Source organism: Barbatula barbatula, assembly GCF_947034865.1.
Source record: "Barbatula barbatula genome assembly, chromosome: 9".
Classification (NCBI taxonomy): Eukaryota; Metazoa; Chordata; class Actinopteri; order Cypriniformes; family Nemacheilidae; genus Barbatula; species Barbatula barbatula.
In genome coordinates, this window is record NC_136772.1 from 4,355,908 (window position 1) to 4,379,540 (window position 23,633).

The 23,633-nt window shown below is 39.3% G+C and overlaps 1 protein-coding gene and 1 pseudogene across 2 annotated transcripts in view; both read right to left on the reverse strand.

The window, feature by feature from the left end:
• Positions 1 to 870: 870 nt before the first annotated feature.
• On the reverse strand, positions 871 to 2,195 carry LOC306898719 (SPEG neighbor protein-like; annotated as a pseudogene). The gene is made up of 4 exons: positions 2,144 to 2,195; positions 1,443 to 1,542; positions 1,116 to 1,365; positions 871 to 944 (listed from the first exon to the last, which is right to left on the reverse strand). The product of its transcript is annotated as an SPEG neighbor protein-like (transcript).
• Positions 2,196 to 2,613: 418 nt separating this feature from the next.
• Positions 2,614 to 23,633, reverse strand: part of spegb (striated muscle enriched protein kinase b) — a gene marked incomplete at its 5' end in the record, with an annotated part of 61,320 nt that continues 40,300 nt past the window's right edge. The window contains 29 exons of the mRNA XM_079464827.1: positions 2,614 to 5,120; positions 5,593 to 5,742; positions 6,228 to 6,303; positions 6,769 to 6,992; positions 7,087 to 7,326; positions 7,446 to 8,208; positions 8,727 to 8,891; positions 9,307 to 9,429; positions 10,033 to 10,200; positions 11,102 to 11,218; positions 11,383 to 11,532; positions 11,865 to 14,448; positions 14,527 to 14,595; positions 14,708 to 14,750; positions 14,872 to 15,024; positions 15,772 to 15,798; positions 15,897 to 16,069; positions 16,176 to 16,253; positions 16,377 to 16,434; positions 16,852 to 17,052; positions 18,348 to 18,447; positions 18,634 to 18,802; positions 19,215 to 19,327; positions 19,423 to 19,595; positions 20,646 to 20,769; positions 20,864 to 21,070; positions 21,835 to 21,939; positions 22,499 to 22,618; positions 22,727 to 22,956. Of these exons, the coding sequence (XP_079320953.1) occupies positions 4,865 to 5,120; positions 5,593 to 5,742; positions 6,228 to 6,303; positions 6,769 to 6,992; positions 7,087 to 7,326; positions 7,446 to 8,208; positions 8,727 to 8,891; positions 9,307 to 9,429; positions 10,033 to 10,200; positions 11,102 to 11,218; positions 11,383 to 11,532; positions 11,865 to 14,448; positions 14,527 to 14,595; positions 14,708 to 14,750; positions 14,872 to 15,024; positions 15,772 to 15,798; positions 15,897 to 16,069; positions 16,176 to 16,253; positions 16,377 to 16,434; positions 16,852 to 17,052; positions 18,348 to 18,447; positions 18,634 to 18,802; positions 19,215 to 19,327; positions 19,423 to 19,595; positions 20,646 to 20,769; positions 20,864 to 21,070; positions 21,835 to 21,939; positions 22,499 to 22,618; positions 22,727 to 22,956 (7,159 nt within the window). The 3' untranslated portion in view covers positions 2,614 to 4,864. The remainder of the gene's footprint in view (positions 5,121 to 5,592; positions 5,743 to 6,227; positions 6,304 to 6,768; positions 6,993 to 7,086; positions 7,327 to 7,445; positions 8,209 to 8,726; positions 8,892 to 9,306; positions 9,430 to 10,032; positions 10,201 to 11,101; positions 11,219 to 11,382; positions 11,533 to 11,864; positions 14,449 to 14,526; positions 14,596 to 14,707; positions 14,751 to 14,871; positions 15,025 to 15,771; positions 15,799 to 15,896; positions 16,070 to 16,175; positions 16,254 to 16,376; positions 16,435 to 16,851; positions 17,053 to 18,347; positions 18,448 to 18,633; positions 18,803 to 19,214; positions 19,328 to 19,422; positions 19,596 to 20,645; positions 20,770 to 20,863; positions 21,071 to 21,834; positions 21,940 to 22,498; positions 22,619 to 22,726; positions 22,957 to 23,633) is intronic.

A 23,633-nucleotide genomic window follows, 5' to 3' on the forward strand; every position in this document is an offset into this window, starting at 1 on the left:
ACACGTAACAGTCATGCACCAAAAGCATGAGAAAGTTCGTCCACATTATGGGTGGGGAGAATTTCAAAAAAGTCAAAAAGTGACATTTAAGTTAAGTTTTTGTGACATTTTCAGAATGTAAAATCTCAGTATTTATTGTGAAATGTATTTTTCTTAAACCCCTGTTGATAGAGTCCAGGCATCAGGAACATATCAGTTTGTTCAAATGTTATATATTTAATATAAGGGAAATATATCCGTTACGGATGTCACAATAAATACACATTTCAGAGAGACTATGCTTTTGGAGACTTTCTGCGAACCAAACCGGAAGCAATAATACCCAGCAAATGGAGAAGGGATGGCTCTTCGTGGAACATACATTTTATGTTGTTTTATTGATCAATTGTGACAAGCCTGAAAATGGCACCTATATACTTGCTTAAAAAGTAATATGAAATGCTTAAAATCCTTTAGGAGAGACCATACATTGATATTTAAAGCATTATGTATTGACATCTGAGCTATCGGTATGGTTAAAAAACCTTTCTTAAAAAAATATTTTAAACAAAAATTAGATATCAACAATGACGATTTCATTTAATAAACTTCTCAGTTTAGCTTCTCAATCAGCTAGAGAGGACAGGTGTTTTAGAAATGTATAAACAAGTATATTTTAATAGGACAACAAAATGAAGGCTATAAAGAAGTTGCATTAAGAAATCAAATGTGACATTTTCCAAGACGGCGGTCATCAGGAAGCCACCCACCTTTATTTTAGCATGTGACACAGAGACAGCACTGTTTGCTGTCCTTTGAAGACAAAGGTCATTCTTGTCAAGTAAACCACAGGAAAAGAACTTAGATGTGTTTGTGAATGAATTAAAGGTCTCAGAGGATGTCGACGCAAACGAAAGACTGATCCGTTCCCAAACTGTTTTCCACAAAGGCCTCATACTTCCCTGCTGCTCAAGTGCTTTTGACCAACAGGAGGGTGTTGGTATCGCAGATGTCATAGAACACTCTGGGAACCGACACATCACAAAGCTTATGTAAAAATGAATATAAAATAATAAACAGCTAAACTTATAACCAACCGATCTATCGCCTCTATCCTCTCCATCCTTAAGCCAAGCCTAAAGTCTGACCGGACAAATTTTTGACGGTGACTGCGTATCTGCCCAGGTCATCCAAGACTTCATCACGCACTACCAAGGCCACCACGTCAGGATCTTCAAAAAAGGAGCTGTACTTGGTCCATCCTTCAGCTTTGACCAGATGATGAAGGGGTCTGGGAAGGCACTTACTCTGCACTCCGGCTTTGCCCCACTGCACTCAGCAAACCTCGTCTTTGGAGGGCCTTTCTCTCGCAGCTCTTTCATTGACCTGTCCTATACGGACAATGGCACGCATTCATACAGCTGAAACACAGAAGCTGGTTATAACTCTAGATTGAGACTCAACGGTGCCCTCGGTAAGAAGCCTAGATGCGGGTAGCTGCCTATTGACATTGAGGGCCAATGATGTCTAAAGTGCACCGCGGAGATGGTTGTGTTGCCTTAACTTTGGTGGAGGCAGAATATATGGGTCATCATTCATTTTTGACTTTTTAAAGGAATAGTTAACCCTCAAAATGAAAATGCTGTCATTATTTAAACACGTCTTGTCATTTCATTTAAACACGTCTTGAAAAATGTTGGTACAGAAAACTTTTGGTCCCTATTGACTTGCATTGGTTTTGTGTCCACACAATAGAAGTAAATGGGGACCGATGGTTTTTGTTACCAACTATTTTTAAAGGGGTCATATGGTGCGAATACTTGTTTTTCTGTGTCTTTGGTGTGACACATGAATACATTTCTCAGAATAGGCTTCCTATTTTCATGTTAACCATAAATAATGCAAAGGAAAATACTGAATATCCTTAGTTCGCCCCAAAATTATAATTATTTCATAATTTAATCACCCCCATGTAATTATAATTGATCAACCAAAATGAAAGTTCTGTCATCATTCATCCTTATGTACTGGACATATATATATATATATATATGTTCAGTACATAAGGATGAATATGTCCAGTACATAAGGATGAATGATGACAGAACTTTCATTTTGGTTGATCAATCCCTTTAAACGCTACAAAAAATCATCTATTACTCACCTATGAGAAGATTCTGGAGCTGTCCCCCTGTCGCAGATCCACAGATGGTCATTCAGGCACCCTTACTTTCCACATGCCTTTTAACACTGTTCCAGAGAGACCTCTAGTTTGAGACCGTGTGGAGGAGGCCTTCAAATACCCAAAACACGACCTCTATGGATCTTCATATTGGAGAGGTGTGACATACCGGGACTGATAAAAGATCAACAAGTGTTCATCTGCAGTCAGTAGGTCCGTATATAGTCAGTCCTCACTGAAAACACCCGGGAGGCTATGAAGACTGGCATAGCAATAAAGTATGGTATGGTGACGTCAGAAATGTAAGTGGACTCAAGCGAAAAAGTGGAAAGCTGGTGAGACCTAGAAAATGCAGCTTGACCCTACATGACCCCAGTATGATTGTGGTGTGAGCTAATGCCTTATTTATGCATCTCAATATGAATGTTTGGAAAAAAAAAAAGTTCAGTATTGCTGACAGCTGATTTTATTCACGAAAGGTCGTATTTTTGACATATACACACTTCATTCTACTGTAAAACATTCATATTATCTCCATGTTTTGTCACTGTTGTGCAACATAATTCATTCCAGAAAAGCTTGAGTTCACATTAAAGGGTTGCTCGGCAGAGAGTGGTGAACGCACAAAAAAATAAAATATAAAATCTTATTCACAACAACACAGAACTCTGATCCTACATTTTTCTTTCTTTGTTATTCCACGTTATTTAAGTTCAATTCTTGCACCCTACCATATTTGATTTGATCTGAAACTTGATCTATGAGAAGATAGTCAATGATTTGAATAACCTTAGCAAAAACCAAATCATAAACAAATTGGCTAGAAGAACAAAACCTTTCTTAACGGTTATGCAAGGAGACAAAAATAAACACCTAGGAAAAGTTTATTAATACACAACCCGATATTTACGTATATGTGATGAAGTTTTGCTATGTATGGTCACATGAGGTGACAATAAAGTAGGATTTTGCCTTGGGTGTTTAGATGAGAAAACAATCATCCTCTTTGTTTGCCATGATCTAGATCTGCTTATCTTCAAGTTGTAAATAAAAGATTCTCTACAAAACGATTTATCAGATTTTTTGTGTCACGAAAAAACGTGAGCGCTAGATATCAACTATGCAAAGACAAAAACAAATAAAACAAACACAAATGCTGCCTCTGGGCTCAACAAACAGAATGCAAACTGTTCAAAAATAAATCAAAATAATAGAAACTATATACTGTATTTTTTTAATACTATCTCTACAATAAAATCAAGGCCAACACCCATTCATACACTCCAAATAGGGTAAAATCCTGTTATATATATCTTAGACATATATGTTTAGACAAGCATCAAATCATTAACAACACATTTGAAATATGTAATCATATTAAATATATTGTTAATACAGCCGTGTTGAAATCAGGATAAATTCAATTGATCAAGGATAATGCCTGATAATCATTCAACCATAACGTTACTAAATTCATAAATATACTGTGTATGAATATTACAGGAACTACTAAAAAATAGGATTTTAATAACCATTCACTGCAGCAGCCAAGGTATGTTTTTTTAAAAACAAACAAAAAATGACACCGAAAGAATGACAAGTCCTCTATATTTCATCCGACCATGTTAGTTTCTAGGCACATATTGAACCAGCGTATCTCTACATCCAGATAACTTTGCCAACATATCATCCTCTTGCATTGACGGGGACTGAGATTGTTCAACCAATGGAGCTCAATTTACAGTATGCACGCTATGTAGAGAGTTTGGTAATAATGCATGCTGTATGCTTTACTGATGCATTAAAATGTACAATACATTCCTGGTTTTAAAGCAGACATATAAAAAAATTAATTTAAATAACAGCCAGCACTGTTTTAAAAACACTGGGAATTCTTGCCAAAAGTTAAATTACTCCGGTTGACATTTTTTTAAGAAACAATGTTAAGGCCCAAAAAGGCTTTTCCATATTACAATTCAATTCACTTTTGTTAAGAATAATACACTTTAGTAAAAGACAAAAAATGATTTTGGTTGATGGCAGACGGCACTATAGAACTACAGAGTGCTCAACATTATTTCTATTGACTTTCATATACACCGATCAGAATGGTAACAAGTACCAGTAATAAAAGTATTACTTGCAATAAAACTAGTTCCAAAAAAACATATACACTATTTTTCACAAATCTCAAGGCCCTGGTTCACAATTGGAAGACACCACAAAAATACAAACCAACTTGACATTTCTTTTTTTGCGTAAAATGATGCTCGAATGAGTTTTCATTCTGGTTACCAAAGATGGGTCCAAAGTTCCCGAACCCTCGTAAGAGATCCAATGCTGAGAACAGCTGAAGTAGGTTTATCAAAAAGTCACAGGGATAAAAGAGTGTCGGACGTTGGGGGAGTTTGACCAATAAACCCTATTTTACTGTGCATGCTGGCCACAGCTTAACAGAGGTAAATGCGTTGACATCAATGATGTTTTCGTCAGCTTGGACGCAAGTGTCTTCCATCACAAAACTGACTCTAGGTGAGATTAACAAAGTATGGATGAGGCCAAAAGATCCTCCTGCTACCACACCGCACATCCAGTCCTGTTAAAGCCGGGGCAGTTGAGAGCGTCTGGGATACCCTGATGCTGTGTGTCTCTCTCTGTCCTGATCCTGGAGAACCTTTCTTCTCATCTCTCCAATCGTAGATGTCACTGAAAGATGGGCTTGGTGTTTGTGGCGGGGGTGCCGGGTGTCGAGGGGGTGGATGGGGTCTGTGGAGTGCTCTGGTAGGAACGTAGAAGGACTTTGTGCTTTGTTGCCATCTCGGCCCTGACCTGCTTCTGTTGTTCCAGAAACTCTTTGAGGCGTGTGGTGGTGAAGGTGAGAGTCTGTCTGCGCAGTCTCATCAGATACGCGTCCTGCAGCCAGGAGTTGTTGAAGCAGTCTTTAATAGTAGGACGGGCCCTGGAACACAACGTATGACGTCAGTTCATGTCAAAACAATGACCAAGGCACACTGCCTTGTCCAAGTTTAATGTGTAATTTGTGAGTCACTCGACAGAATAATGAATGATTTTAAGCCAATGATTGCAGAGATAATGCTTTTGGTTGAGTCAGTTATGGAAGTGTATGGAGCTGGACAGGATTTTGTCCAGGTTTTTCAGTAAAAGAAAATAAGCATAAATCTCATAAAGATAGTACAATAAGCAATACTTAATTATTATTATTACTAGTCCAAAAACATGCTTATTTTTTAATAATGGCAAAAAAATGTTTTTAATTAATTAATTTTGTATTTATTACTTATTATACTAGTTTTTATTATTCTAGATATGCCAAGCCAAACTTAATTTTGTAGAAATTGTGAGCAGTTGAGGTGAAAGGGGTTGCATTCGCTGCTTTACAGATGACTCATAAAACTTTCTGTTTTACTCACCAAGGGTAGCTGCACAGGATCTTTTTGAGGAACAGAGAGGCACTTTGGGACACATTTTGGTACAGCTTACTGAGGTCAAACTTGGCCGCCTGGATTCTGGCCTCCGTCTCAGAGGGGTCATTCTCTGCGAACGGCAGTCTCCCGCTGAGCCTGAACATTTACATCAAGACAGTTTACAAGACAGTTGACACTAAAGAGTTGGCATCAAAAAACACGTTAGAGAATGTCTGAAAGGATTTTAAAAAATGTACACGATAACAGTACATGGAAAAAACTGAAAGCAAAAGTGAATAAAATGATTAAAGGTCCAATGTGTAAATAATTTTTGGGAGGATTACTAACATGCAATTGCAAACAAATGCAATATAATATACATACCTATGTCTTCAGATCTTAGAATGAACTATTTCTATACACATACACCGTGACCGCAGGTCCCCTTACATGGAATCCGCCATGTTGTTTGTAAAACGGACAAACTGCTCTACACAGCGTGTTTTGTAAATAGGTTATCTCCCTCGTGCAAAGAAGTGAAAACGTGACGACATCTTAGTCCTGTGTCAGACTCTGTAGTGCAACCTCACCACTAGATTTAATACACTGGCCCTTTAGAAAAAGAGTTTGAGAGGACTCACATGATGTATGTTATGACGCCGATGCTCCAGATGTCTGCTGGTGGACCCACCACGTCTCCTTTTAACATCTCAGGGGCTTTTAGTAAGAAGCATTTTAATAAGCAGCAAAGACAAAAAGTTAGAAAGAAAACAGGGTTACTTCTGAAATTTCTTTAATAATACCAACAGATTTGAAATCCGTAACTCCAAAAGTAAAGTTTGACAGGACAAACATTGGTTTGACAAAGACTTTCCCAAAGTGTTAAAGATCTTACAATACTTATTAGTTTGAATGTTACATATATGCCTGCCGTTTTGCATTACCAATACGTTGCTAGGACGTTAAATTGGTAACTAGGGCATTGCTAGGTTAGTTTTAGAGTGTTTTAGGTGCTTATTATGAACATACTTTGAAAGTCTAAACTCTGAAAGTCAAGAGAAAGTCATGATCTCTGACATTCTTAAGTGAAAGATTTGAAGAAAAAACCCACCTGTTGACTGGTGGATTTGTCAAGCCAACATAGAAAATAATAAGCATGAATACTGTTCAAACGTGTCTTACACATGTAGTCCAGTGTTCCGATGGGTGGGCTGAACTGCTTGAGGAAGAGTGGATTGAAATTCTGTGCACCCCCAAAATCAATGATCTTAACCACGTTCATGTAGGTGACGATGATGTTGTCTGGTTTGATATCCAGGTGCAGGATTCTCCGGCTGTGCAGATAATCCAGACCCTGGAGAATCTGTACAATATATCCCACCACGTCATCTTCAGAGTATCGGAATCTATAACAGGAGATAAAAAGACACCAATGAATAACTTGATGTCCCAGTATCTGTGAAGAACTAAATGTACAATGTCTTCTCAACAGTCTCTGACCTGTCAACCAAGCTATAGAGCAGCTCTTTTCCCGAGCAGCACTCTGAAATGAGCACCAGATATCGTGGGGTGACGTATGCCTCGTGTAGGGCCATGACCTTCTCGTGATGGAGGGACTTCAGGATGTCGTACTCCTGTAACACCACCTGCTTGTTTTCAGGCTCGTACGGCACGATCTTGGCCATGTACAGGTTACCGGTGGCGTTTTCTCTACATTCTCTGATTACACCAAAACGACCTCTGTGAAGTGAAAACAAAACGCTACATTACTTCAGGATGTCAGTTGTAAGTGACACATGTAAGTGTCAAAGTGTGCTTCCGCATAAAACATAATATGCAAGGAATCAATGGTACTTTACCTGGCCTTCTCATCCATAAACGTGTACGGTTTCTGTGGCACTCCTTGTCTTAGGGTCGAGTCTCCAGGTTTTCCCAAAGGAGTCCTGCGTCCCGTGGGAGTGATGCGTCCAGACGGAGTGGCCCTTCCACTCGGGGTCACACGACTGGGTGTGGTCGTACCCTCCCCTACAGGACTCAAACTCGTAACTAACACCACCGGTGGCGACAAAACGTGAGCTGTGGTGTTCGGGGCGGCTGGGGTCACCTGTGCCGCGGTGGTGGCCGGGACATACATAGGCACCGATGAGATGGGCTTGCCGATGGTGGGCAGAGGAGACACCAATGGAGGCGGAGACACGGGAGGAGTTCGAGCTGGAGGCAGGACCACATTGACAGGGCTCAGAGGTTTGGGCAGAACCACGGGGGGTGAGGGTCTGGCAGGAGGTGGCTGAGCGGGAGGAGATGTAGAAGAGGGTTTGGTAACAGTGATGTTGAGAGTGGTTTTGGATTTGGCTGGAGTAGCAGCGGCAGGAGGTGGTGTTTGGGTATCGGGTGTGGTGCAGGGGGCGGGGCCAGAGGGAGCAGGGGCGGGTCTGGTTGTAGGAGAGATGGGTTTTAAAGGCTGGACTGTAGAGGGGGCAGAGGTCACTGAAGGTGGAGATGTGGATGTTTTCATGCCAGCGGGCTTCATTGCAGGTAAGGTCATGGTTGATGTTACCACTGCAGGTCCAGGAGCTGATGAAAGGGTTTTGACTACAACTGATCCGCTGGACTTTTGGGGTGCTGGTGAAAAAAAATTGATTTGAAGTTTTTTTCTTGTTCTTGAAAGAATTTATAAGAATCAACAGCTTCTTGTGGTTTCTGCAAAACTCAATTTAGAAAACTCAGCAATCAGTTGTAAAGTATACATAAATCTAAATGTGTATACATTTTTTCTCCCAACATTTCATGTAAAAACTTCACATTATTTTTTTTTTATATTTATTCAATATATAAAATGTGAGTAAAAAGCTAATAATAATTAGTAATTATTTTCAGTAATTTATGGTACGAGGGGTAAATATTACTATTAATCATTGCTAAAATTTGCATATATATATTTATATAAATTATAAAAAAATATTTTACCAAAACTTGAATTTACTCCAAAGTTGAGCAAAACAGCACAGCAGGCCTATTAGTAGATTATAATACTCATAATATTACCTTACTATATGATGTCTTTCACAGTATTTCCAATATTAGTGTATTCACTGTGTTTTATTTTCAGTTTATATTGTTTCTACAAAACCATACTGCACCTGTAGAGTCCAGGGCCACTTTTTCAGACAAATTGCTGTACGGTCCCTGGCCGGCCTTGTTCACACAGGCCACTCTGAATCTGTATGTGGCAGCAGTTGGAAGGTCCATGACGTTATAGTAACAGTCAGCCACACCGGTTGCTACTATCAACCAGTTTGTGTCACCTATGAGCAGAAATGTTATCACATAATATTAATATTAATATCCACCTAATATTATACGCTGACAACTATAACAAGCAGAAAAGAGGCAATGGAGAACCCCTTTGCTTTAAAATCAATTGTATGTTCCGTGCAAAATATCAATACCAAAGAATTACTTGCAGTACCCATCCTAGCCAGGTGATGGCAGAATAGCAAAAGGGAATCACTCATATACAGTATACTTTACTACCAATACTATATATCAAAATCTTTTAATTTCCCTACCGAGAAAATACATTTATCTATGTATTGTAATGATTAAAATAAGGTATTCTGTACTTGTAACACTATATCCTGACATTAGTTGGAACAAAATTTCTAAAGCATCAACCAAAGTCAATTTTCTATTTTAAGCAATTGAATAAGTTTGACCGACCCTCTGTTCTTCTCTCCAGTGAATATGTGCAAGGTGCTGTAGTATCTGAGGGTCTCCACACCACCAGCGCAGTGTTCTTATACTTCTGAGGAACCTCAGGGGTCCCAGGACTATTCGGCAAACCTTAAGAAGAAGAGTTGAATGTTTACAAATGGAAACGTTTGCTTTGTCTTGTGCAAATGTGAATTATGTTTATAACTGTTTTGATTTTTCAGAACGTTCCGGTGCAATGTAGTGAACAGTTTCCACATCATCGTGCCAATGACAAATTTCATGATTTTCATGTTGTCATGTTTACAGGATTGCACTCAAAAACGCAAATTCTAGGTGAGGAAAACATTTTAAACAGGCGTGACAACTATACAACATATTCAGCTCTGCAAGCGAGTTACCTCACAGAACTTTAACAAAGGTAAGTGAATAATTTATGTCCTGCTGTTCCAAAGTAAAACACACATTAAAATTCAGCACGTTATCCTGCTCATGCTGTTAGAAAACCAATGACATTTCTGCTTTTAAAAGCTGTTTCATGACTCTTCCAGCTCCTAAAACAGTTCTTTTGCAGATTTTTCCCATGATTCCCTTTCATCTGTGTTCTAGTTAATGGTTTACGGTAGCTGTTGGATCTTTGTCATCATCATCTAACAGTGTATTGCTGCTAAAAGCAATGTACAAATGCTCTAAATGATTTATTTCCATTTATATAATTGTTCTTCTGATACTTACGTGCAAGCGACACAACGGACGAGCTGGTGACAGAGGCCAGCGGGTTTGAAGCCACACATTCATAAAGGCCTGCGTCCTTCTTAGTGGTTTTCATAATCATCAGCAGCTGTCTTCCATCAGGACAGGATATCATGTTCATCCTCGGGTCAATCTCAAAAGGTTTCTTATCTGAAAATACATAAAACCCCACAGTAGCAATGTTACCTATGAACCTTTCCTTTCACCAAAACACAACCATGTGTTGTCTTAAGTCAATTGTGGTGTTACTCTGAGCTGACATTTACTCGGAGGCGAAAAGAGCTTCTATATATAGCCAAAAATAAACAGCTTGGGTTTTTGTCACCACAATGACTACTAATACACCTCGAACTTATGGTTTAGCACAGATTCACTTCCATATTCCTAAAGTATTGTTATTGTATCTTGACAGGTGGTCTAATAAATTTGTTAAAGGGATGGTTCACCCAAAAATGAAAATGAGTCAGTCATCATTTACTTACACTCAAGTTGTTCCAAAACTGTATGTGGGAAACTAAACAATTCTGGGGCACCATTGTCTACCATAGTAGTCTTTTCTATACTATCAAAGTCTATAGTGTCCCAGAACTGTTAGGTTACAAACATTCTTCCAAATATCTTTCAAATATCTTTTCTAGTGTTTAGCAGAACAACGAAATGTACTCAAGTTTACTCAACAATGATGACAGAATGATCATTTTGGGGCGGTATATTATAAAAAACAGCCCTTTTGTGATTGTATATATAAACACAATTCAATAAAAGACTGTTTTAATATTGAACTATTTTAAAATGTGATTTAAATGTCAACATTTCAAGGCCCTGTAACTACTGTAAGAGAGAAACTATACATCTAATGACCTTTTCAGAATTCACAATGACTAATTTTCCCCGAAACAAAATCAAGAAGCCAATTTCAACTTTAATGCCTTAAGATAATATTAAATTCAGTTTTTTTTACATTCAGCTGTACAGGATATTGCACTCGATTTACGTCAGATTACATTATCTTTATTTTCACAGAAATGAAAATTAGAATCTCAAATCAGACCTTTCATCCATGTGATGTGTGGGTGAGGACTGCCAGCAGGGAGGCAGCTGAGAGTGACAGGATCTCCCTCCAAGAGTACGTGGTCCCTCAGTTTAATATGGAACACAGGAGGGAAGTCTAATTGAAAACAGATCCATGAGAACGATATCATAATTAATTCCCCACAGCTGTGTCGATGCATGCCCATATGAATAACTGATTTATTAATATTTAATTTAAATGTTTATGACAAAGCAGGCGACATTAAACAGATGTCTCCTAAAACAAACAATATCTAATACCGGATGCTAGTCGAGTATACTGGCGAGAGCGGAGAGAGCCGTTCTCCCTGGCAATGGAAGCTGGGAGGTCAGGTTGGGAAACCGTCTTGTCCTTTCGTCCTCTCGTCAACCCCCAGCGGTCCCATCGTGACCTATGTTCAATCTCTGCACCTGGAGACAAAACATTATAGCCAATGGTTTTCTGTTACCAACATTCTTTCAAAATATCTTCTTTTGTGTTTTGCAGAAGAAAGAAAGCCATATAGGTTCTAATTGACACAAGGGTGAGTAAATAATGACAGAATTTTCATCTTGGGGTATACTATGCCTTTAAGAATAGGATTCTTTAAAAACATAACTGGGTGCATAAAATAAGAGGATTTGGCCATCAGAGGCACAAAATAACCTAAATGGTAAGATTTTATCTTTCACGGAAAAAATAACTTCCAGGGTTGCAATAGAAAACCTGAATTGAAACCATTCAAAAACAATAAACAGCGTACTTTTCACAGCTGATTCTGACTGGACACTTGACATTGAATCCAGAGATTCTGAAGACACCCCTTTGCCTGACTGCATGGAAATCTGGTTCTGCGGGACACCCATTCTCTTCAGACTGCCCCCCTCTGAGGTAGAACGCCGTAGAATTGAAAATATAGGTGTCCTTTTGACTTCTGTCTTGCCTTCACTGTCATCTTTCCTCTCCTCAGACTGACTCCTTATTCTTGTGGATAAGCTCGCCATTGTACTGCCGATCTTCTTGCGCATGGCAAGAACTGGCGACTCCGAGGGCACTTTAGACTCCGGCTCTGGGGGGGTCTCAGGACCTCCATCCAACCTCATCATCTCTATCTCCTTCTTATCTTGGGATCCTCTCCTTCCCAGTGCCCAGGAGAGACGACGTCTGGGTGTCGAAGGCTCTTCTACTTTGATCTTCTCCTCTTTTCTTTCCATCGACGGGGTTCTTTTCATGCGCATGGAGAGTCTCCTCATGAACCCAGGGTCCTTTTGTGCCTCACGGAGATCTTGAACTGACTTAGACTTCTCTTCCAACCTTCTCGGTACAAACTCTAAAGGTGCCCCGATGGGCCCTGGGCGATACATTTCTTCTGTTTCGGGAGCAACAGCGGCAGGCTTTTCTTCCGTTTTCTGCCAAGAGAAACGTCTGAGACTACGAGTTAAAGAGGACTCGCGCTTCTTGAACCGAGCTTCGAAGACCTCCTCGGATGTAAGATCCTGGAGGTGGGATCCGGGAGTCGGCTCAGGTTTGGGAGAGGCACGAGTGGGAGTTTTAGGAGGACTTGGCTCTTTGGGAGGATGCTCCGTTGACGCAACCCTAGAGAAGACTGCAGGATGCTCAGTGGTTAGTTTAATGTCTGGTTTGGATGAAGGAGTTGACACTAGGGTCGGTTCAGAGATGGGTCTGGAAATGGGGGCATACACTGGGATGGATGGTGGGGTGGGTGATGGTTTAGAGGGCGGCACGTCCTCTGGTTGGCTTGCTGGAACTGATGGTACCATGATGGTCTGCATGATACAGGCATACGCAGATGTCCGACCGTCTGGGAGAACCGTGCGTGAGGGGAGGGAGGGCGTTACGTAGGTCGTCACGATGCTATGAGGAATGGTAGCTGGGGTGGATGGTGGGGCTACCGTGATCTCTGTTGACTTTTCTGACGGCTTATCTTCAACTTCAACCTTTGTCTCTGGAACAAAAGGTTTCTCTGTTTCTTTCTCTGGCTTTTTATCTTCTCTTTCCTGGTCTTCTTCAACTTCCTCCTCTAACACGGCCATTGGAATCGGGGCTGGTTTACTTTCAGACACTTTTTCAGGTTCTTTACTGGGTTCCTCTAACGTCCTCTGGTCCTTCTCTTGCGTATCAGCATCCCTTGATTTCTGATCATCATCTGTAACACTCTTGGACTCAACAATCACTTCTTCTGATTTACTATCCTTGTAGCTTGCAGCCTCGTTTTCTTCATTTCTCTCTTTCTCGTGTCTTTCTGGCTCCGGTGTGCGAGCTTTGGGTGTGACGGGACGAGAATTCACCTTTACTGGCTCGGTAAGAGCAGACATGGATACAGCCTCTTGCAGTCGTCTTTCCTCTATCTGTGCCAGTGGAATCTCCAGAGGCGCTCCCATTCGTCTGTGCAACGGCATTGGTTCTGAATCGCCCTGGCTGAAGGAGGCACTCTTGCGGAGTATCTTGGTCTTCGGGATGTCATCTCTGGGCGACTCGCTGGATGCCGCTCTCACAAGCGGTGGGTTGCCTAGACGTGACCCCCGCACAAAACGCTTCTCGTCCCCCATCCCTAATGTCTCCATTAAGGGACCTCGTAATCCGCTCATCTTGTTGTCTACGGAGCCACCTCTGAGCAGTCTCTGTCTCATGAGTTCCAATTTCAAAGCGTAGTCTTCCTGACTCATATTCGCAGCACCCGGACTCGGGCTTCTTCTGGGAAGCTCCATAGATACAGACTTTTGTAAAATTCGTCTTCCGTCTTTAGGGGCTTCCTCCATGCCCTCTTCTGGTTTGATGTGAAGCTGCAGGGCGCTATCCGCCGAGCTTCCTCTTCGTAATTCTCCTCTGCGTCGTGAACCCTCTGATTCCTCTAACTCCATACTCGATCCTCTGCGCATTGGTCTCTTTGCCTGTTCTGCCCTTTGGGTCAGCTCTCGGGATTCCTCATCTGACGAGCCTTTTTCTTCTTGCGTAGATCTTATTTTGGCTCGACCCCTGGCAGCTGCATTTCCGCCATCTTTTTCTGATGTCTCCACCTCCATGGGCTCTGGCTTCTGATGGCTGGATGCGGGCCTCTCTGCATTTCCGTTCGGCCTACCCGCAATCTCATCATCTCCCACGATTTCAGTCAGAGACATTCTAGACCCAGAGAACTCCATGTTGAGAGGCATGGGGATAAAAGGCAGCTCATCGATGTCTTCGTCGGAATCAGAAGATGATGAAGGTGGTGGTGAGCCTTGTTTCACGTGTCGTGGGACAGCAACGGAAATATGGCTAGTGGAGTCATCCAGTAACTCGGGTATAGACCTCATCACCATTTTGGATTTATAGCTGATAAGAGATCGCTGGAATAGATTGTGATATAATGTTAAAACGAACAATGTAAAATAAGCACGGAAAGCTATCTGATTATATTTTCTTACCTGCCATTTTCTTCTGGACAAAAACTTTTTGAGGTACTCTGTGCTGATGTTCTTCCCTTTATTTAGGGTCTAAAAGAGAGAAGTGTGTATGAGGTAAAAACTGTGACAATATATGTTCTAGAGAGGAATTACACAGCTTACAACTTTCAGTTCTCCTTTAACTCATCTACCCTGACATTACCTTGATCCAGGGATGACGAAGACACTCATTAGCATTAGGTCTCCTACGGATAAAGGGACATTTGAGAAATGGCTCTGAACACAAACTGCTTTTAGCAGTAGAAATGATTTCTTGATAATAAATGATCACCAGGAGCATGGTGATGCACTGTAGATTTCACTTACAATCTATCAGCCACCAGCAGTTTGATGACAAAGCCCTTGGCTTCATGGCAAAGATCCGTAAACATGCTTTCTTCAAAAGCCACATTATAGTTCCTGATGTTGAGGACAGAACTGCGATCGTTTTCTCCCGCGAAAGGAGAAACTCCAGTGAGACTGTAACAGAGAGTCTCAGTTAACCACAGCAACTGTATTTACTATAATGAAATTAGCAGACAATTTATCCAAAAGTGACTGGCAATTCAAGGTGACATTATGAAAAACAGATATATATAGTGTGTTTTTACTTAAAAAAAGATTGAAGATACTGTTATCACTAATACATTTGATATACTGTATTACAGTAGTTTTTGATATATACAGAATGTTTGTAATTTAAAAGTAACCAAAGAAAACACTATTTGACACATAAATATCTTAAGACATATTTGTCAAAAACCTCCATTACGCTGTACTAGGGAATATGAGTTTTACTAAAATTGACAAAAAAAATAAAACATCCCTTTTTCCAATATTTTATATTATTTTTTATTTAGCATAATTTATTAATACTTGAATAATTGTATTTATTGAGTTTTGTGTGTGTTGCTTTGCAAAGCCTTAAATTCCTGTTTAGTTCATTATCACCTTTGGCCACTGACGTATATAAAATATAAGAATCCAATTGAAAATGTAAAAGATTCAGATTTAAAACCTTTCGGATCTTTTATTTTGGTTTGGACTGATTGTCCTTGAATTCAAGACTTTTATTTTGCCCTTGTTAATGTTAATCTTCTATATGCTCCAGTAGGCTTCCTTAGGTAGACAAAAGATTCTAGTGACCAATATTGAACAATATCAGACACATTGTATCGCTCTGCTATATTAACTTTATCATTATACAGACCAATGAGGTAATCTTACCATAAAAAAGTTAGAACTCCAATAGGCCTGTAAGAAAAAGTTTCATTTTGAGAAAAAGATGTATGTATTTGTGACAAATTGATTGTACAAGAACAGTTTTGTGATGGAGTGAACAGGTTCGTTACCAGATGTCCGTTGCCTTGGAGACGGGTGTCTGGTTAACAATCTCTGGTGGCACAAATTCTGGAGTACCATATTTGCAGTATTGTGCCTCATCAGGCGTGAACTTTACAGCGTTCCCAAAATCACATATGCGGATCTGATCACTTATGAGGTCTGCCATGAGGATATTATCAGGCTAAACGGAAAAACGTCAGAAAACCGATCTGGTGAACACATCATTGCTTAATTACTACATGCTTACATAAGGAAAACATTGATGGGGCGAATCAAATAATTTTTACCTTGATGTCTAAATGAACAATGTCATGTTGATGTAGATAGCTAATACCCTCCAACAGCTGCCTCACGCTGGATCGGATCTGCAAGAGACCGTTTAGACCAACAGCTTTTGTTAAGCTTGTTATCGTCCTTGTAGAAATACATCTTAACGGTTTTTAGTCTACAAAGGAATATAGTTCAATATGGTAAACTGCTTGACTCACCTCTGACTCCATTACTGTTGATTTCTTTGTAAGTCTTTCAAAAAGCTCCTCGTGGCATCTTTACATATTGTCAAAGGCAAATCAGTGTGCATGAACGGATGCAAGTACAGTACGCACATTATGTGTGTATCTATAGTACGAGCATGCATTATGGAAGATGTTTTCCCTGTATGTGGCTTCCCAGAATGAAACCGAAGGGCACATAACCCTTCAGAACATGACATGAGTGTTTGTGACTGTCCCGGCACAGACGGATCGATGCAATGCACTCTGGGAATGTTTCTGGGCGTGTGACTAAAGCAGGTGAGAGATTGGTATTGATTACACAAACAGCTTTACCAACTCTCAAACTAAAATGACAAATTCATTGCAATCACCTGGCGAGCAAGTTGGATGTGTGAGATACATTCCTGTCAAGCTTTCTGTAAAGCATTTTAAAAAATGTAATGGTTTTAGGGATGTAAAAAGAGGATACAGCTCTGTGATAATGATGACAGCATTCTTCTTCTCGAAGGCGTCGTGAAAGTAAAGGATCCTCTCGTGGTCTAGCTGGGACAAGATGGTCATCTCTCTCAGAGCCGAGGCCTTCCGCTTGGCTCGAGCGGAGATGAACTTGGCCACATATTCCTTCTTTCCGGCCTTCTGTGTCACTCGCTTCACATACGAGAATGCACCTCTAAGGAATGATAATGACAGAAAGCATGTTATTTTTGGAAAGGATTTAAGTGAAATAATAGCTTATTTTGTTGGAGATGTTATGTGTACAATGGAGATGTTATGTGTACAGCATGTGTCTACGTGTTTTGTGTTCAGGTCCTAATAGAACTGCGGCAGTGAGCCATGAAGATTATAATTTAAGCACAGAGAGAGCGACAGCGTGCGGTACATAGATACAGCTCTGTGATGACTGCGCTCCTCTCCGCCCAGCCAAGCACTCACAATCGTACCGAACAAACAACCCTCCCTTCACAATGTAGATCTGTGTGTTTACGCTGTAATATTTGAAAGCCACAATGATGCAACCAATTCTGTTGTGAAGGACATTGTTTGAAGAGTATAATGGGTGCGTTTACTGTGACTGTCAGAAGAATTGAAAAATGAATCAAGTCAGACATATATCTCGGTTTGGAAATGACTTCAGTTTAAAATGTAAAGGGGATTTGGGGCTGATATCCACAAAAGCTTTCAAACCTTGTGCAAATGTCATACAGAAATACAGTGTGATTTTCTGCATCTATGCTTAAAATATTCTGTGTGATATGATATATAGCCACAGAAAAAATGTTAAGGCCCATTACATTTTTTTTTATTATTTAGTAATGTTCCCATTTCAGTCTAGTCAATTCCAATAGTAATATTACTGTGGTATTGCTTAGTGAATATGAACTTATATATAAATAGATGAAGAGCATATTTTCTGTTCTGTTTCTTCAGCTTTCATTTTCCGCAAATAAATGCAAACAAAAACAATATTTATATTAGAAATTTGTGAGAAGTATTGTTAGAAGTTCACAGAATGAAACAAAAATGTCACTTTACCTAAACACACTCCTATAAATAGAAACTTCAGAAAACTTATTTTGAAAAAATTCGAAGAAATAGCTGATGTTAATATAATATTAATTTATTATTTGCATTGCAAACTCTTATATTTCAAATAAAATCTTCAAGTGGTTTAGAAACTGTTCATAAGGAAGTTGAAGTCTGTACGGGGTACATAAGTCCAGTTATTTTAGTAGCTTGAGAAACTGAAACAGTCTTGTGGCCTCTACTTCTGAGTTGGATGAATCATTCTCTGATTGAGAAGCACGACATTGCATAAATATTTTTGTGAAGCTTTCAGACGACACTTTATTGAAAATGATTGTGTGTGAAGAATTTGATCGTGAGATGAGTCGACAGTGAGAGCTGATGGAATACATTAGAGATAAATGGTGCGTGTCCAAGTGATGCTCCGTGCCGATGACTCACCTCCCAATTTCCTTGTGCACGTCATAGTAATCAGTGAGCCTTCGCTTCTTTCTTAGGATGGACGCCTCATCCTCCAAAGAGTCTTCTCTGTACTCTTTAGCTACACCCACAGACATCATGACAGACGGTCATCAGAAAATTTCATTTGGACAGTCAAACGCATAAACTGCAAGAACGTCACTATAATAAAGCAGACACTGCATATTCCCAAACACCCTCATCATTACAAAATTTGGGACGGTGAACATGCTCATACACATACATTTATTGAAATAAAAGTTCTTACTGGTGTGAACAGTGAGTTCAGCCTTGCAGGACACAGAACCAGCCAGATTCTTAGCAGTACACGTGTACACTCCCGAATCATCTGCTTGGGTGTTCAGCACCACGAGAGAACATTCATTGTCATCGTAGACAAAAGTGAAATGGCTGCTTTCTGACAGCAGGACGTCACCCTGACAATCAAAGCGGAAACATAAGTGCCATTGTGCTTTGAATTTGAAATGAGTTTGTGTGGGTTTGAGGTGAAAAGGGCAGGGACAAAATCGAAGGCAAAGCCCTCAGGCGGGGATCCAGCAGTATCTTTGAAATTGTAAATTAGCATGTTTTACAGGATGCTGGGAAGAAATATGGCTAAAGAGTGAGAGCTCAGTGGGTAGGATAGAGGGTTTATATGTGGTTTGACTTCAATATCTTCATAAATTCTTACATCAAAGTGAGCATCTTCAGTAAGATGTATATAGAGAATGTAGATAACATCTACCAAAACATGGGAAGCATGTGAACGGATTGTGAAAAACGTTCTAAACATTAAACTTCGAGATCTACATTACTCTGAGCATTCACACAAGAGCAAATAAAGCACACCTTGAACCACAAAATGTCCGGGACTGGCTTTCCTTCAACCACCACTGCAAAACGAGGAGTCTCGCCCACATTTACATCCAGATCCTCCATAATGGTCTCGAAAGTGGGAGGCACTAGAGATGGAGAACACGTATAATAAGATCTACATGTTTATGCACATACAGTAAAGTATATGTTTTGAATACGTAAGCAGTGCTTTAAAACCCACCTGCCATATCCAGGGTCAGGATGCAAGAGTCGCTACCAAACTGGTTGCTGGCGATGCAGGTGAGCTGACCAACGTCACTTTTCTTCACTTTCCACAGCTTCAGTGTGTGTTGGTCATCATCGGGCATGCTCAGTTCAAACAGGCCTGGTCTGTTAGACAACATGACTCCATTTCTATAAATAAAATGACAAAATTACAATTTTGAAGGCAGAATAAACAAAATGTCCGCACACTGAAAACGGCACCACAAATTTAATAAATAACCAGCAACGTTTTGACCGTCAGGTCTTCATCAGGCACAAAACAACAAGAGAATAGAGTAAGTCTTTATAGACCTCAGGTGGTCACCTTGATCAGGTGCACTGTCAATCATCGAACGGCATGAACATATTAATAAATCATAAATGTAGTAAAATTACTATTTGTTTTTACACATTTTTACCGCCACAAAAAAATTAAGAGACCGTTTCTGATTTACACAGAGAATATCCATATTGCACAAAAACAATATCACAGAAAAAAGAGTAAGTAAATCGTGATGGAATTGTCATTTTCGAATAAACTATTTCGCCCAAACGTTCATGGGTAGTTGACAAATATAACGTGTCCTATGTTTTTGACAGCATAAATGAAGATAAATCTCTTTTTTGCCATATTATATTGTAAACATTCATATTTATAATATAAAATCATATATGGTAACCGTTTTTTTTGTCACACCATATGACACACATATGTTATATTTGTCAACAGCTTGAGAAATTTCATTTTTTGGACTAGAAATACACAACTTTCACAATCTGAACACAATAGTCACCACACACTTCCTTACGTAACAAATGGTTAAATGGTAAACAAAAAAACATGCACTACCAGACTTTCACATCAAACACAAACTCACAGAAACACGTGCTTTGTTAAAAGACACATGACAGATCAAACAAACATAGATGATGAAAAATATCAAACATGTTTTTGTATCCCTCGACTGGATGGAATTGTAGTCTGAAACAAACAAATTTGGTCTGTGCTCATTATACACTACGTTTCTCACGAGTTTCTGTGAAATCTGTCAACTCAGACTGGCCAGAATCTGCAGACTGGCGCAGACTTTCAGCAACAAAATCGAGGGGAAAATCTGAGCAAAGATCATGTAGTGTATTCCAGGCTTTATGGATAGTAAACAACTATGAGCACCAAAATGCAATCCAAATGCAAAATACCTCTTCCAGGTGACGGAGGCGTTGACGTGATTGAGAGTGACCGTGATGCTCGCGGGCTGCATCTCCACCATATACACGACGTCCGGCTTGTCAATGATTACAGGAGCCTCCTGGAGGTACGGGCCTGCAGACAGAGAGATAAAAGTCAGTCTCCTGCAGTGATTCATACATCTCATTGACCCTTCTGTCTGAGGCTGTCCCCGTTTCCCGAACCATACCTCTATCTAACAGCTGCACTGGTTCCGTGGTGGGCGACGGCTTGCTAAAGGCCTTGCTGGTGATTGATAGCACCCGGAAGGTATAGCGGACACCTTTAGACAAATTGGTGATGGTATAGGTGGTTTGCTTCAGACAAGATGCGATAATGGTCCACTGGATTGACCCAAGGGCCTGCTGTTGAACAGCATACATCAGGGAACTCGGATCTGGAATCATATCACATAAATCACGGTGTATCATCAAAATGTCTGATAGATAAAATTAATAAATTAAATTAGAGTAATCTTGTTATTGAATAATCTAATGTAAAAAGAGAAAGAAGACAAATATTGAAGCAGCACACTGAAGGCTTGGAAAGTCAATACAGCAATAAATCAAAAACACATCAAACAAATACAGAAAAGCAATGACTAAAATAAAAGTGTCAGTACTATAAACAAATTGCTTTAATGGTATATTTAATGGATACTTGAGGAAGGTCGGGTCAATTGAAGGATCAATATTGACTTATACATGGAGACAAATACATTTACTACACTGAGAAAAGAAATCTTGAATATCTCAATACATTCTCCAACAAGACAGAAATGGGATTTAATGTAAAGCAAAGATACATTTCCAACTCAGAATTTCCAAAGCAAAATTTCCAGTAATCTCTTATACAATAAATCTTAAATCTGAAACTAATCTGAGGTTTGACAAAATACAAAATTCAGATTTTCTTCTGAAATAAAACATTTCTCATCAAAACCAATGTCTCTTGTAAAACCAAATTGCAGTATGTAAGTCATGTCATTTTATAGCTTGCTTGTCTTACTGTACGTCGACATACAGAATATGTCATTTTTGTCCGGTTGTACAGGAGATTTATATTTTCTTATAAAGAAAAACTATAAGAACACAACAAAATGTAAGCTTTGAATTGTGAAGAGCTAAGTGACATGAATACGTCAGAATGTGTCATTCCTACCGATGGATGGATCCAGTCTTTTCGGTTTCTTCCAGCTTAGCGTGACAGTCTTGCCATTGATGGACTCAATGACAGGAGCCCCATCTGGTGGGTCAGGAAGGATGTCTACAACCATACAAGTGTCGGTGAGAATAAACTACATATTTGATGCCAGAGGAGCATCCCGCCAAATCTCACAAATAAACACATATGCTGTGCCCATAAAACTAAAATGCATTTTTATTTTAAACAGTCTGGGGTGAGAAGAACTAAATCTGTTGTAAAGCTATTTAAAGTTTTGGCTGTTTACTAGATGTTATCTTCACTCTTTTTCTCGAGTAACAATACTCACAGAGAGTAGAAATCTCATACCATACAGTCCATGTTAAAAGCAACTTCTAGAAAAATATTAAAGCTAAGCATAACTAAATGTACAAGTATATACATTTTAATAGCATTTACTTCAAAAATTCATTTATTGATGTCCATACATTTTCCCAGATCTTAAAAATCACATTGAAAAATGTTCTATGAATTTCTTATATGCAAAAAAACTGATTTTGTATCTATATTATCGTCATAGACCCCGACATGGTCAAAATATTACTGGTAGTGTGGAATTATATTGAATTAACTTGAACATACAGTCCTTCGCATATAAAGGCAAAATGTTTTTTAAACTCACCCATCACATAAAGATGGGCATAGCAGGTGGCTTTGCCCACTTTGTTGGATATGACGCACTTGTAGACTCCACCGTGGGCATGACACACGCAGCGGATCACCAGGCTTTGAATGTCTCTGACTGCAGAATCATACAAACAAAACTCATTCTCATAGATATCATTTCCAAAGATACTGTATTCCAGACAGCTTTTATACTGTAAGAAATCAATTCGATGCATTTACTTACACTGTGTCATTTTCCTGTCCTCCGTGCTCTCGATCCTCTTGCCATTGTGAAACCAGATGATGGTTGGGTACGGCAGGCCGGCCACTTTGCACCTGAGAACAGCCTCTCTGCCCTCCACTACGTCCAGATCATAGAGCGGCTTGACAAAATCGGGCATGGTGAACCTCTCCACCTCATTCTCAGGCACCTCTGGCTCTTCAGGAATCGAGGGCATTTTCTCCAACTTTGCTCTGTTCCACATAAACCACAAGATCAGCAAATAAGACCTTTGATTTCAATGAATCTTTTACTTAAGAAACTTTTACTTAAGAAACTTTTACTTAAGAAACTTTTACTTAAGAAACTTTTACTTAAGGAACTTTTACTTAAGAAACTTGTCCCTGTGTTCTTCCACCACCTGCAAGTTAATTTTATTTTACGAAAAATAAAAACTATTATAACTAAAACTACAATAGAGTTATCTTTTATAGCAACATACATGTAAAGAAATTAATAATAAAATTACAATGGGACATAAAATTGCTCAAAATATCAATATTAATAGAATAAAAATTAAAATAAACTAATCTAAAATAACTCTGCCCAGCTGTATATGATTAGTACTGTAACTTCCAGAAATATTTGCATCAGAATTATATAACAAAAATCACCGTTCATGTTACATATTACAACATTCATTGCATAAAGTTACTGAATTGTTTCAGGGTGAGTAAATTATAACTAAAATAAAAACTAAAACTAAACTAGATTCATCTTTTATAGCAAAATAACATGAGAAAAGCACATGACAAAATTGCTAAAAATGTACATAAAAACGAAAAATATGAAAATAAAATCTAACTCCAAATACATAGAATTAAAACGAGTATTGTAATTGAATATGATTATTATTATTCCTTAAGGAATA